This window comes from Carcharhinus amblyrhynchos, unplaced genomic scaffold (assembly GCF_965287045.1).
Source record: "Carcharhinus amblyrhynchos unplaced genomic scaffold, sCarAmb.v2.hapA scaffold_451, whole genome shotgun sequence".
Lineage (NCBI taxonomy): Eukaryota > Metazoa > Chordata > Chondrichthyes > Carcharhiniformes > Carcharhinidae > Carcharhinus > Carcharhinus amblyrhynchos.
In genome coordinates, this window is record NW_027650191.1 from 12,272 (window position 1) to 25,154 (window position 12,883).

The window sequence follows — 12,883 nt, forward strand, 5'->3', positions numbered from 1 at the left end:
CCCTAACACTTCCTCCCTCGTAATCGATATTTTCTCCAACGGGTCAACAATTCCCTCCAAGACACTTCCAGACAACAAGCCCCTCTCCTTCGTGAAGACTGACTCAAAGTATTCATTCAGGATCTCCGCCATTCCCTCGGGCAACATTCCTAGTGGAAACACCCTCTCCATGTCCACTCTATCCATGCCTTGCAGTATCCTGTAAGTTTCAATAAGATTCTCCCCCCCCCTCATCCTTCTAAACTCCAACAAGTACAATCCCAGAGTCCTCAACTGTCCCTCATACGAAAGCTCTTCATTCCAGGGATCATTCTTGTGAACTTCCTCCGGACCCTTTCCAAGGCCGCACATCCTTCCTTAGATATGGGGCCCGAAGCTGCTCACAATACTCCAAATGGGGTCTGACCAGAACCTTATACAGCCTCAGAAGTACATCCCTAGTCTTGTATTCTAGTCCTCTCGACGTGAATGCTAACATTGCATTTGTCTTCCTAACTGCCGACCAAATCTGCACATTAACCTTAAGAGAATCTTGAACAATGATTCCCAAGTCCCTTTGTGTTTCTGATTTCCTAAGCATCTTCCCATTTAGAAAATAGTCTATGCCTCCATTCCTCCTTTCAAAGTGTATAACCTCACACTTTTCCACATTGTATTTCATCTGCCACTTCTTTGCCCACTCTCCTAACCTGTCCAAGTCCTTCTGCAGCCCTTTTCCTCAATACTACCTGTCCCTCTACATATCTGTGAATCATCTGCAAACTTAACAACAGTACCTTCAGTTCCCTCCTCCAAATCGTTAATGTATATTGTGAAAGGTTGTGGTCCCAGCACTGAGCCCTGAGGCACACCATTAGTCACAGGCTAATATATATTTTACACAGAGGGTGGTGAGGGCCTGGAATGCGTTACCAAGCAAGGTGATTGAGGCGGACATGCTGGGATCATTTAAGACTTACCTAGATAGCCACATGAACAGACTGGGAATAGAGGGATACAAACGGATGGTCTAGTTAGGAACACATGGTTGGTGCAGGCTTGGAGGGCCGAAGGGCCTGTTCCTGTGCTGTATTGTTCTTTGATTCCTGAAAGATCATCACTAATGTCTCCACAATTCCCTCAGCTCTCTCTTTTACTGCACCCCAGGGTTCTAAATCCAGTCCAGGTGATTTATCCACCTTCAGACCTTTCAGTTTCCCCAGAACCTTCTCTACAGTGATGGTCTCTACACTCACCTGTGCCCCCTGACTCTCCTGGAGCTCTGGCATCCCTCTGGTATCTTCCACTGTGAAGACTGATGCAAAGTAACTATTCAGTTCCTCTGCCGTTGCTTTGTTTCCTATTATTACTCCTCCAGCCTCATTTTCCAGTTGCCTCTCTCTTACCTTTCACACATTGAAAAAAAAGCAGAGAAAGTAGAGGCGTTGATGGGCTTTCTTAACTATAGTGTTGACATGGGAGGGAACCAGGGCAGGTTGTAGGTGATCTGGACATCAAAAAACTTGAAACTCTTGACCCTTTCTACTTCGTCCCCATTGATGTAGACAGGGGCGTGTTCTCCTTTATGCTTCCTGAAGTTGATGACAATCTCCTTGTTGACATTGAGGAAGAGTTTATTGTTGCTACACCAGTTCACCAGGTTCTCTATCTCATTCCTGTATTCTGTCTTATCGTTGTTTGAAATCCGACCCACTATGGTGGTGTTGTCAGCAAACTTGAAAATTGAATTGGAGGAGAATTTGGCCACGCAGTCATAGGTGTATGAGGACTATAGTAGGGGGCTGAGAACACAGCATTGTGGGGCACCGGTGCTGAGGATGATCATGGAGGAGGTGTTGTTGCCTGTCCTTACTGATTGTGGCCTGTAGATCAGGAAGTTCAGGATCCAGTTGCAGAGGGAGGTGCTGAGGCCCAGGCCACAGAGTTTGGAGATGAGATGATTGGGAATAATAGTGTTGAAGGCTGAACTGTAGTCAATGTCCTTACTATAGAGGGAGCACAGCGAGGGTTTTCCAGGCTGATTCCTGGGATGGCAGGTCTGTCATATTCGGTTAGGATTATATTCACTGGAGTTCGGAAGAGTGAGAGGGGATCCCATAGAAACTTATAAAATTCTAACAGGATTAGACAGGGTAGATTCAGAAAGAATGTTCCCGATGGTGGGGGAGTCCAGAACTAGTTTGAGGATAAGGGGGAAACCTTTTAGAACTGAGGTGAGGGGAAACTTCTTCACCCAGAGGGTGGGGAACGTGTGGAATTCACTCCCACAGAAAGTAGTTGAGGCCAAAACGTTGTGTGATTTCGAGAAGAAATTAGATATCACTGCTGGGGCTAAAGGGATATGGGGGTGGGGGTGGGGGTGGGGGTGGGAGGGATCAGGATATTGAATAGCAGAGCTGACTCAAAGGGCCAGATGCTTTGAGTTTCTATGTTTACCTCCTCCAACTCCACGGGCTATTATTTTATGACTTAATCTTTGGAGAGTTACCTCATCAAAACACCTTCTGGCAAGTCTGAATACAGCACATCAGTTAATCAGATACAATCTCCCTTTCCTGAAGGCATCCCGATTCTGCTGGATTAGATTAATGATTTTTCAAATGTGCTGCTATTATTTAGGAAGGTGATGGGGAGCCGCCTTCCTGACTTGCTGCAGTCCCTCAGGTGTAGGTACATCCACAGTGCTGTTAGGGAGGGAATTCCAGGATTTTGTCCCAGTGACAGTGAAGGAACGGTCGATATATTTCCAAGTCAGGATGGTGAGTGACTTGAAGGGGAACCTCCAGGTGGGGGTGTTCCCAGGTATCTGCTGTCCTTGTCCTTCCAGATGGAAGTGGTGGTGGGTTTGGAAGGTGCTGTTGAAGGAGCCTTGGTGAGTTCCTGCAGTGCATCTTGTAGATGGTGTAGCATGTAGATGGTTAGCACTCCTGCTTCACAGCACTGGGGACCTGAGTCTGACCTTTAGTGATTGTGTGGAGTTTGCACATTCTCCCCGTGTCTGCATGGGTCTCCTCCAGGTGCTCCGGTTTCCTCCCACAGTCTGAAAGATGTGTTGGTTAGGGTGCATTGACCCGAACAGGCACCAGTCAGTGGCGACTAGGGGAATTTCACAGTAACTTCATTGCAGTGTTAATCTAAGTTTTACTTGTGACTAATAAATAAAACTTAAACTTAACTTTGTAACCCACAGACCACAATCAGTAAGGGTAGGCAACAGCACCTCCTCCACAATCACCAGTACCCCACAAGACTGTGTTCTCAGCCTCCTGTTGGAATCTCCACTTGCCAGGATGAGTGTAGCACCAACAACATCCCAGAAGCTCAACAACATCTGGAATAATGCAGCAGGTCCACAAACACCCACTCCCCCCACCACCGACACTCAGTAGCAGCAATGTGTACTGTCTACAAGACGCACTGCAGCAACTCACCAAAGATCCTTACCTTCCAAACCCACCACCACTTCCATCTGGAAGGTCAAGGGCAGCAGATGCCTGGGAACACCCCCACCTGCAAGTTCCCCTCCAAGGCACTCACCATCCTCACTTGGAAATATATCGCCATCCTTTTGCAATCACTGGGTCAAAATCCTGGAATTCCCTCCCTAACATTCCCAGGACAGGTACAGCACGGGGTTAGATACAGAGTAAAGCTCCCTCTACACTGTCCCCCCATCAAACACTCCCAGGACAGGTACAGCACGCGGTTAGATACAGAGTAAAGCTCCCTCTACACTGTTCCCCCATCAAACACTCCCAGGACAGGTACAGCACAGGGTTAGATACAGAGTAAAGCTCCCTCTACACTGTCCCCATCAAACACTCCCAGGACAGGTACAGCACGGGGTTAGATACAGAGTAAAGCTCCCTCTACACTGTCCCCCCATCAAACACTCCCAGGACAGGTACAGCACGGGGTTAGATACAGAGTAAAGCTCCCTCTACACTGTTCCCCCATCAAACACTCCCAGGACAGGTACAGCACGGGGTTAGATACAGAGTAAAGCTCCCTCTACACTGTTCCCCCATCAAACACTCCCAGGACAGGTACAGCACGGGGTTAGATACAGAGTAAAGCTCCCTCTACACTGTTCCCCCATCAAACACTCCCAGGACAGGTACAGCACAGGGTTAGATACAGAGTAAAATTCCCATTACTGGGATTTTTACACCATGTTCCACTATCCCATTTTTTACTTCCTGTGGTTTTCCTGGGTGAATTGACCTATTATTATTAATTGGTTGTAAATCATGGATAGAATTGTTTCTGTGGCCTGTCAGTAATGTGTTCTGATGATTGGGGGAACCACATGATTGTGATCTCAATGTCACTGGGATGGTTAAAGACCTAGAGACTGGGGCTGGGGCAGGTGATCAGAGTCTACTTTGGGGCGATTGAGAGTTGATGAGATGTGATTGACTGGGGGAAGCTTTTCAGTCTAACACATGACTGAGAGGGGAATTAGGCTGCTTGTTAATGAGAATTGTGAGGCCTGTATTAAAGCTGTGAGTGAGAGGGAGCTTCCTGGGTTTGGTGAAGCTCGGTTGAAGATGGTGAGTGAACCAGTCAAGAAGAAAACTCCTAAAGGGACCAATGGGGAGAAGAAGCCTTTCAAACGTAAGCTGAAAAGGAAGGAGAGTTACTCAGTTTACATCTACAAGGTCCTCAAACAGGTAACAGCAGCTGTTAATATTCTGTCCTTTGCTTCAATTCTACATCAAGCCTCTTCAATCATTGGGTGTTTTTGGTTGGATTAACTGCTGTTGTCCATCCCTGGGGGGGCCTTTGAACTGAGAGCTTTGGATTGTTGTGAGTTGGGATTAACCACACTGTGGGTTTGGAGTGATGTGTAGGTCTGTAAGGAGGGTAGATTGCCTTCCCTAAAGGGATGGGGTTTTTGTAAACACTAATTTAGTCAGTGTTACTGAGATTAGCCTTAAAGTCTTCCAGTTGCTGTGTGTCTTTGTATCCCCAGAGAATTCACCTTGTCTGGGTTGTAGTAATGTTACGCTGCAGTGTTATGGTTCCTCGGATGTCTTGTTTCTGGCTCCTGTTAACTCTGCTCCTCTATCCACTCCCTCACTTTCATCTGTCTCCTCGCTGGCCTAGTTTCCTTCCTGTGATGTGTCCTGTGGTTGTTATAAACTGACACCAGCCCCCTCCCTTTTAGAAAATGGAGATTGAATGTGGGAGGATTAATGATGTTTAATTCATGGTCCCCCCCCCTAGTGAACCTCTGTGTCCAATGTGGACCATCTACAGGATGCACAGCAGGAATTCACTAAGACTCTGTGGGCAGCAAAACCCACAATTGTTGCCATCAATAAACAGCAGGAACCTGGAGGTTTGACTCCAGTCAGTCTCTATCCTGACTCAAAGTATCACTGTTCCTTTGCTTCTCCCACCCACCTCTGGTGATGTTCCAATTGTACACAATATTCCAAATGAAGCCTAACTGCTGTTTTTTATACAGCAGCAACATGAGTTTCCGATTCCTATACTCAACACCCTGACTAAGGCCAACATGCTATAAACCTTCTTGTCCACCTGAGTTGCCACTCACAGGGGACCATGAATCTGTACACTAGATTCCTGTATGCTAATATTTCTAAGGGTTTTATGTACTATATTTGCCTGCAGTGGGCCTTCCAAATCTCATCACCTCATTTGTCTGGATTAAATTCCATTGCCATCTCTCAGCCCAAGTCTCCAGCTGATCGATATCCTCTGAAGGGTGGCACAGTGGTTAACACTGCTACCTTGCAGCACCAGGGACCCAGGTTCAATTCTGGCCTTGGGTCACTGTCTAATTCACTCTGTTGGTGTGGGTTTCCTCTGGATGCTCCAGTTTGTTCTCACAGTCCAAGGATGTGCTGGTTAAGTTGATTGGCCATGCTATACTGCCCCTTCCTGTTTAGGGGGGGTTAACAGGATGGATATGTGGCATTTCAGGAGATAGGTCCTGGGTGGACTGTAGTTGGTGCAGACTTGATGGGCTAAATGGCAGCCTCCTGCACTGTAGGGTTTCATACGGTGGTCAGGAAGGCGAATGGGATGCTGGCCTTCATAGCGAGGGGGATTGAATATAAAAGTAGGGAGGTCTTGCTGCAGCTGTATAGGGCATTGGTGAGACCGCAGCTGGAGTACTGTGTGCAGTTTTGGGCGCCGCACCTGTGCAAGGATATTTTGGCCCTGGAGGGAGTGCAGAGGAGGTTTACTAGGCTGATACCGGAGTTGAGGGGGTTGAGCTATGAGGAGAGGCTGAATAAACTAGGCTTGTACTCGTTAGAGTTTAGAAGAATGAGGGGAGATCTCATTGAGACGTATAAGATGATGAATGGGATGGATAGGATAGAGGTGGAGAGACTCTTCCCGCTCAAAAAAGACAGTAGGACTAGGGGGCACAGCCTCAAGATAAAGGGGAGGCGGTTTAGAACGGAGTTGAGGAGGAACTTCTTCACTCAAAGGGTGGTGAATCTCTGGAATTCTCTGCCCGTTGAAGTGGTGGAGGCTGCCTCGCTAAATATTTTTAAGAAGCGGGTTGATGGGTTCTTGATAAGAGAGGGGATTAAGGGTTATGGGGAGAGGGCGGGAAAGTGGAACTGAGCCACAACAGATCAGCCATGATCTTATTGAATGGCGGGGCAGGCTCGAAGGGCTAGATGGCCTACTCCTGCTCCTATTTCTTATGTTCTTAATCCTTCACTATCTGCTACTCTTAATTTTGTATCATTTGCAAATTTACTAATCAGACCACCTACACTTCCTCCTGATAACGCCAGAGGCCCCAGCACTGATCCTTGCAGAACACCACTACTCACAGCTCTCCAGTTAGAGAAGTACCCTCCACTCCTACTGTCTATACCCAAGCCAGTTTTATATCCAGCTTTCCTCAGATCCAATATGACTTCCCCTTCTGTATCAGCCTGCTGTGAGGAACCTTATTAAAGGCTTTACTGAAGTCCATGTACACAACATCCACTGCCCTGTCCTGGTCAATTTTTCTTGTCACTTCCTCAAAGAATTCCAAGTTTGAGAGTCGGCCTCCCCTTCTCAAAACCACACTGCTGATCGCCAATGAGCCTTTTCTCTTCCCAATGTGGAAGTACATCCTGTCCTTGAGTATTTTCCCCAATTTCCTCGTCACTGATGTAAGACACTCTTTTCCCTTTCTTAGAGGGGAACAATGTGAGCTTGTCTCCAATCCTCCGGTACCTCTCCCATGGCCAAAGAGGATACAAAGATTTTGGCCAAGGCCTCTGCAATTTCTGTAGGAGGGAACTTAAAAGGGAAATTAGGAGAGCCAGAAGGGGTCATGAGAAGACCTTGGCGGGTAAGATTAAGGAGAATCCCAAGGCCTTCTATAAATATGTGAAAGGTAAAAGGATAAGAAGAGAAGGGATAGGACCGATAAAAGGTGAGGGGGGAAAGGTTTGTGTGGAACCAGAAGAAATGGCGGAGGTGCTTAACGAGTACTTCGCCTCAGTATTCACGGTGGAAGCCGATCTGGGAGATTTTGTTATGGATTTGCAGCAGATGGAAAGGATTGAGTACGTGAATATTAAGGAGGAGGATGTGTTGGAACTTTTGAATTCTATCAAGGTAGATAAGTCGCCGGGACCAGATGGGATGTACCCCAGGATACTGTGGGAGGCGAGGGAACAGATTGCAGAGCCCCTGGCGATGATCTTTGCGTCGTCAATGGAGACGGGAGAGGTTCCAGAGGATTGGAGGATTGCGGATGTAGTTCCTATTTTTAAGAAAGGGAACAGAGATAGCCCAGGAAATTACCGACCGGTGAGTCTGACCTCAGTGGTTGGTAAGCTGATGGAGAGGCTTCTGAGGGACAAGATTTACGAACATTTGGAGAGGTTTGACATGATCAGGAATAGTCAGCATGGATTTGTCAAGGGCAGGTCGTGCCTTACAAGCCTAGTTGAGTTCTTCGATAATGTGACTGAACACATTGACGAAGGAAGTGCCGTGGACGTAGTGTACATGGACTTCAGCAAGGCGTTTGATAAGGTCCCCCATGCAAGACTTCTTGAGAAGGTGAGAGGGCATGGGATCCAAGGGCCTTTGGCCTTGTGGATCCAGAACTGGCTTGCCTGCAGAAGGCAGAGAGTGGTTGTGGATGGGGCTTTTTCTGAATGGAGGTCAGTCACCAGCGGAGTGCCTCAAGGATCTGTTCTGGGACCCTTGTTGTTTGTCATTTTCATAAATGACCTGGATGAGGAAGTGGAGGGATGGGTAAGTAAGTTCGCTGATGACACGAAGGTCGGTGGTGTTGTGGATGATCTGGAAGGATGGCAAAAGTTGCAGCAGGACATAGATAGGATGCAGGACTGGGCGGAGAAGTGGCAGATGGACTTCAACGCGGATAAATGTGTTGTCGTCCATTTTGGCAGAACCAACGGGATGAACGAGTACACTATTAAGGGCAGAAGTCTGAGTAGTGTTGAGGAGCAGAAGGATCTTGGGGTCCGGGTCCACAGGACTCTTAAATCGGTCTCGCAGGTGGAGGAGGTGGTCAAGAAGGCGTATGGTGTACTGGCCTTCATTAATCGAGGGATTGAGTTTAGGAGTCGGGAGGTAATGCTGGAACTTTATAAGACCCTTGTCAGGCCTCATTTGGAGTATTGTGCGCAGTTCTGGTCGCCTCACTATAGGAAAGATGTAGAAGCTATTGAAAGGGTGCAGAGGAGATTTACAAGGATGTTGCCTGGACTGGGAGGCATGCCTTATGAAGTTAGGTTGAGGGAGCTGGGACTCTTTTCCCTGGAGAGACGAAGGTTGAGAGGCGACCTGATAGAAGTTTACAAAATGTTGAGAGGAATAGATAGGGTGGACTCTCAGAGGCTATTTCCCCGGTTTGAAATGGTCGCTACGAGAGGACACAGATTTAAGGTGCGGGGAGGGAGGTTCAGAAGTGATGTTAGGGGTAAGTTTTTCACTCAGAGGGTGGTGAGTGAATGGAATCGGCTGCCGTCAGTGGTGGTGGAGGCGAACTCGCTGGGGTCTTTTAAAAGACTTCTGGATGAGTATATGGGGTTTAATGAGATTGAGGGTTATAGATAGGTCTGTAGGTTGGTAGGTGATGTGGTCGGCGCAGCTTGTGGGCCGAAGGGCCTGTTTGTGCTGTAGTGTTCTATGTTCTATGTTCTATGTTCTTCCCCCACTTCTTCTCTGTATTCTGGAATAGAGCCTATCTGGCCCTGGGGACTTGTCCACATTAATGTTGTTCAAAATCTCCACTATCTCCTCCCTTTTATCTCTGTCCTAGACTGTCAACATCCTTTCTACACTCTTATGAATGCTGAAGTTCTCATTAAGGATCTGGCTCCACACACACATTCCCTCCTGTCCTTGAGTGGACCTACCCCTTTTCCTTCGCTATCCTCTTCCTCCTTGTGTACACAACCTTGCAATTCTCCATCCTGTCCTTGGCAGGTGGGATTATGGTCCCTTTTTGCCCTCCATTCTGTTTAATTTCTTTCCTATCTTTTGTATTCCTCACACTTTGTTTTCAATTTCCTGAAATTGATGTTGCCTCCTTTATTGCTAAGCCAGGGTTCCTGAATCCTGGCATCTTTCTCTGTTTTTTACAGGGATAAACTTATCCTGAATTATTATCAACTGACTTTTAGACATTTTGGGGAGCTGCCCCTCTTTGTCCTCGTTAGTTTGGTTGGTGTTGAAAGATATCCCACTTCAGGTGTGGATTTACCCTCAAACAGCCCCAGTCTATATTCCTGAGCTCCTGCCTAATACTGTTGTACTCAGCCTCCCCCCAGTTTAGTACTTTCACTCTGGGACGACTTCTATTCTACAGGTATCTTGATTCTTCTAGAATTGTGATCACTGTCCCCAGAATGGTCCTCCACTGAGACGTCAATCACCTGTCTGGGTTTGTTTCCCAGAACCAAGTCTAAGAGAGACCCTTCCCAAGTTGGACTAGCTACATATTGCCACAAGAAACACTCTTGGACACACCGAACAATCTCTGCTCTGTCCAAGCCTCTGGCACTAGAGGAATTCCAGTCTATGTTGGGGAAGTTCAAATCACCCATCACAACAACCCTGTTGTTTTCACATCTTCCCCATAATCTGCTGACATTTCAGTTCCTCCACTTCACGCTGGCTGTTGGGAGGTCTGTAATAAACCCCAACAGAGTGATTGCACCGCTCCTGTTCCTGAGTTTTACCCATACAGCCTCACTGCATGATCCCACCAAGGTGTCCTCCCTCTGTATAGCTGTGATATTCTCCCTAATCAATAAAGCAACACCTCGCCTCTACTGTCACATTCTCTATCTCATCTGAAGCATCTAAATCCTGGAAATGCTAAGCTGCCACTCTTTATCCAAGTCTCTAATTGCCACATCATAGTTCCAAGTAGAACAAAGAACAGTACAGGAAACAGGCCCTTCAGCCCTCCAAACCAGTGCTGCTCATGCTTCCAACTAGACTATTTGTTTGTATCCCTCCATTCCCAGTCTGGTCATGTGACTATCCAGATAAGTCTTAAATGATCCCAGTGTGTCTGTCTCCACCACCCTGCTTGGCAGTGCATTCCAGCCCCCCCCCCCCCCTGTAAATATGTTCCTCTGACATCTGTGTTGAACTTTGCCCCCCCTCACCTTGAACCTGTGAGCCTGTGTGTTCATCACCTCTGACCTGGGAAAAAGCTTCCTATCTATGCCCTCAGTAATTTTACACACCTCTATTAGGTCTCCCTCCCCCTCCTTTTCTGGGGAGAACAACCCCAATCCCTCATGTAGTAATCCAAGTTTTTTTTACAGAGGGTAGTAAGGTTGTGGAATGCCCTGCCTGCAGCAGTTGTGGACTTGCCAACTTTAAGGGCATTCAAATGGTCAGTGGATAGGCATATGGATAACATTGGAATAGTTTTAGGTTAGAGGGTCATTAGATTGGTTCCACTGGTTGGCACAACATCAAGGGCTGAATGGCCTGTACTGCGCTGGAATGTTCTAACCTTTTTGTTCAACCACTTTACCTGTCAAACTCCTTGTGTTAAAGCAAACACACCTCAGACCATCTGTCCTGTCATGTACGCTGTTTTATTTGAGTCTTGCTGAACCCGATCAGAGTTTCCCCAGTCTCTCTACTGGAGCCCTTTTTTAAATTTTTATCTTTGGTTTCTCTGCCTTCCACTTTTCCCCTTCCTGCCTTTTTGTTTCTGTCCTGCTTTACTTCCCTCGGACTTCCTGTATCAGCTCCCAGCCCCCTGCCACACTAGTTCACACACACTCCCCCTGAGACACTGGTCCCTGTGGGTGTATCTACACCCTGAATGGCAGCAGCTCCCCACACCGAGGGCAATCGGGGAAATGATGGTCCCAGCCATGCTTTCCCCAAGGGGCCAACCTGGGCTGAATGGCCACCCTCAGTGTCTGGAACTTGGTCCCACACCTAAAGATTGGTGGAATGATGGAAATTGGGAATTGTTGTGGGGCTGATGCAGGTTCTGAATCAGTGCAGCCCCAGGAAGATTGGGAATGTTGACTTGGGGGTGGGTTTGGGATGGGGATCTGGGGTGACTTTGGGATGGGTGGGGAGGAATGTTTGGGACAGGCAGGGGAGTGTTTGGGAGTATCAGCTGAGATTTGTTCCCTCCCAGGTGCACCCTGATACCGGGATCTCCAGCAAGGCCATGAGCATCATGAACTCCTTTGTGAACGATGTGTTTGAGCGAATTGCGACAGAGGCCTCGCGACTGACCCAGTACAACAAGCGCAGCACCATCACCAGCCGAGAGGTTCAGACTGCTGTCCGACTGCTGCTACCTGGGGAACTGGCAAAGCACGCTGTGTCAGAGGGCACCAAGGCTGTAACCAAATATACCAGCGCAAAATAATCAGTGGGAATGGACTGAGGGTGCAGAACCGTACACACAATACCACCGCCCCCCCCCCCCCCCCCCCCCCCACCCTCCAACTGAGGGTACAGCACCCTGCTCCACCCCCTCAACAAACAGGGGTAATTGTAGAAAATATTGATCAATAAACATTAACCTTTACTGTGTGTCTGTGCGGGGGAGTGTCTCTGGGGAGGGGGACAGGGTGCGGGGGAGGGTCTGTGGGGAGGGGGATGGGGTGCGGGGGAGTGTCTGTGGGGAGGGGGGAACAGGGTGCGGGGGAGGGTCTCTGGGGAGGGGGACGGGGTGTGGAGGAGTGCCTCTGGGGAGGGGGACATGTTACTGAAACTTGCCACCTTGGACTCATCAGAACAAATGCAGAAATTTCAAACTTAATTTGTGCTGATTGGTTGGGAAGTTGACTGTATTCTCCATGGCAGCAACAACAACATGTCCTGTAGCAATGAGCATGAGGTTAGTTTGTGCTTCTGGCTGGCTTAGACCCACACGTGACTCCTGTCCCATTGCCACAGTGGCTGGCCTTCTATCTGCTGTGATTTCCCAGCTATCTCTGCAGCTGAGGGTGCCTCTGAACTGACCCACCCTGGCCTGGTCAGCTTCCTGGGGGAGGGGGGAAGAAAAAAGAGGGGGTTTTGGGTTGCTTCCTTCTGGAAGGATCTGCAATCACTAAAAACACTCTCTCAAAACCAAGTCTGAAGTTTCACAGCAAATTGCTCTGCAATAAAATTCCACCAGGGGTCAGCACCAGTCTAGGCTATTGACTGAGACATTGATAGGACAACAACTCAGACCTGGAATCCATTCCTCCTGCCTGTGCTGGGATGGGGGCCAAGAGGGAGCAGCCTGGGGAGCTGAGGCTAGTGTGAGAGGACATCTGGTGAAAATGCCCTCAGTTCACTTGAATACTTTTCTTCCAAAATATTAATTCCACCACTTTACTACAACAACAGTATTTTCATAGAATTGTGGAATCCCTGCAGTGGG

The 12,883-nt window shown here is 48.1% G+C and overlaps 1 protein-coding gene across 1 annotated transcript; it reads left to right on the forward strand.

Moving 5' to 3' along the window:
* Positions 1–4,550: 4,550 nt before the first annotated feature.
* Positions 4,551–11,878, forward strand: LOC145339408 (histone H2B-like). The gene is made up of 2 exons (XM_080183859.1): positions 4,551–4,673; positions 11,642–11,878. The coding sequence occupies exons 1-2, from the start codon at positions 4,551–4,553 to the stop codon at positions 11,876–11,878; spliced, it is 360 nt and encodes a 119-aa protein (XP_080039985.1).
* The last annotated feature ends 1,005 nt before the right edge of the window (positions 11,879–12,883 follow it).

Bases quoted from the DNA above. Each gene is read 5' to 3' on its own strand.
- LOC145339408 (XM_080183859.1), top strand. From the start codon at position 4,551: ATGGTGAGTGAACCAGTCAAGAAGAAAACTCCTAAAGGGACCAATGGG. The intron at 4,674-11,641 runs GTAACAGCAGCT...GTTCCCTCCCAG, and splicing joins TCTACAAGGTCCTCAAACAG to GTGCACCCTGATACCGGGAT.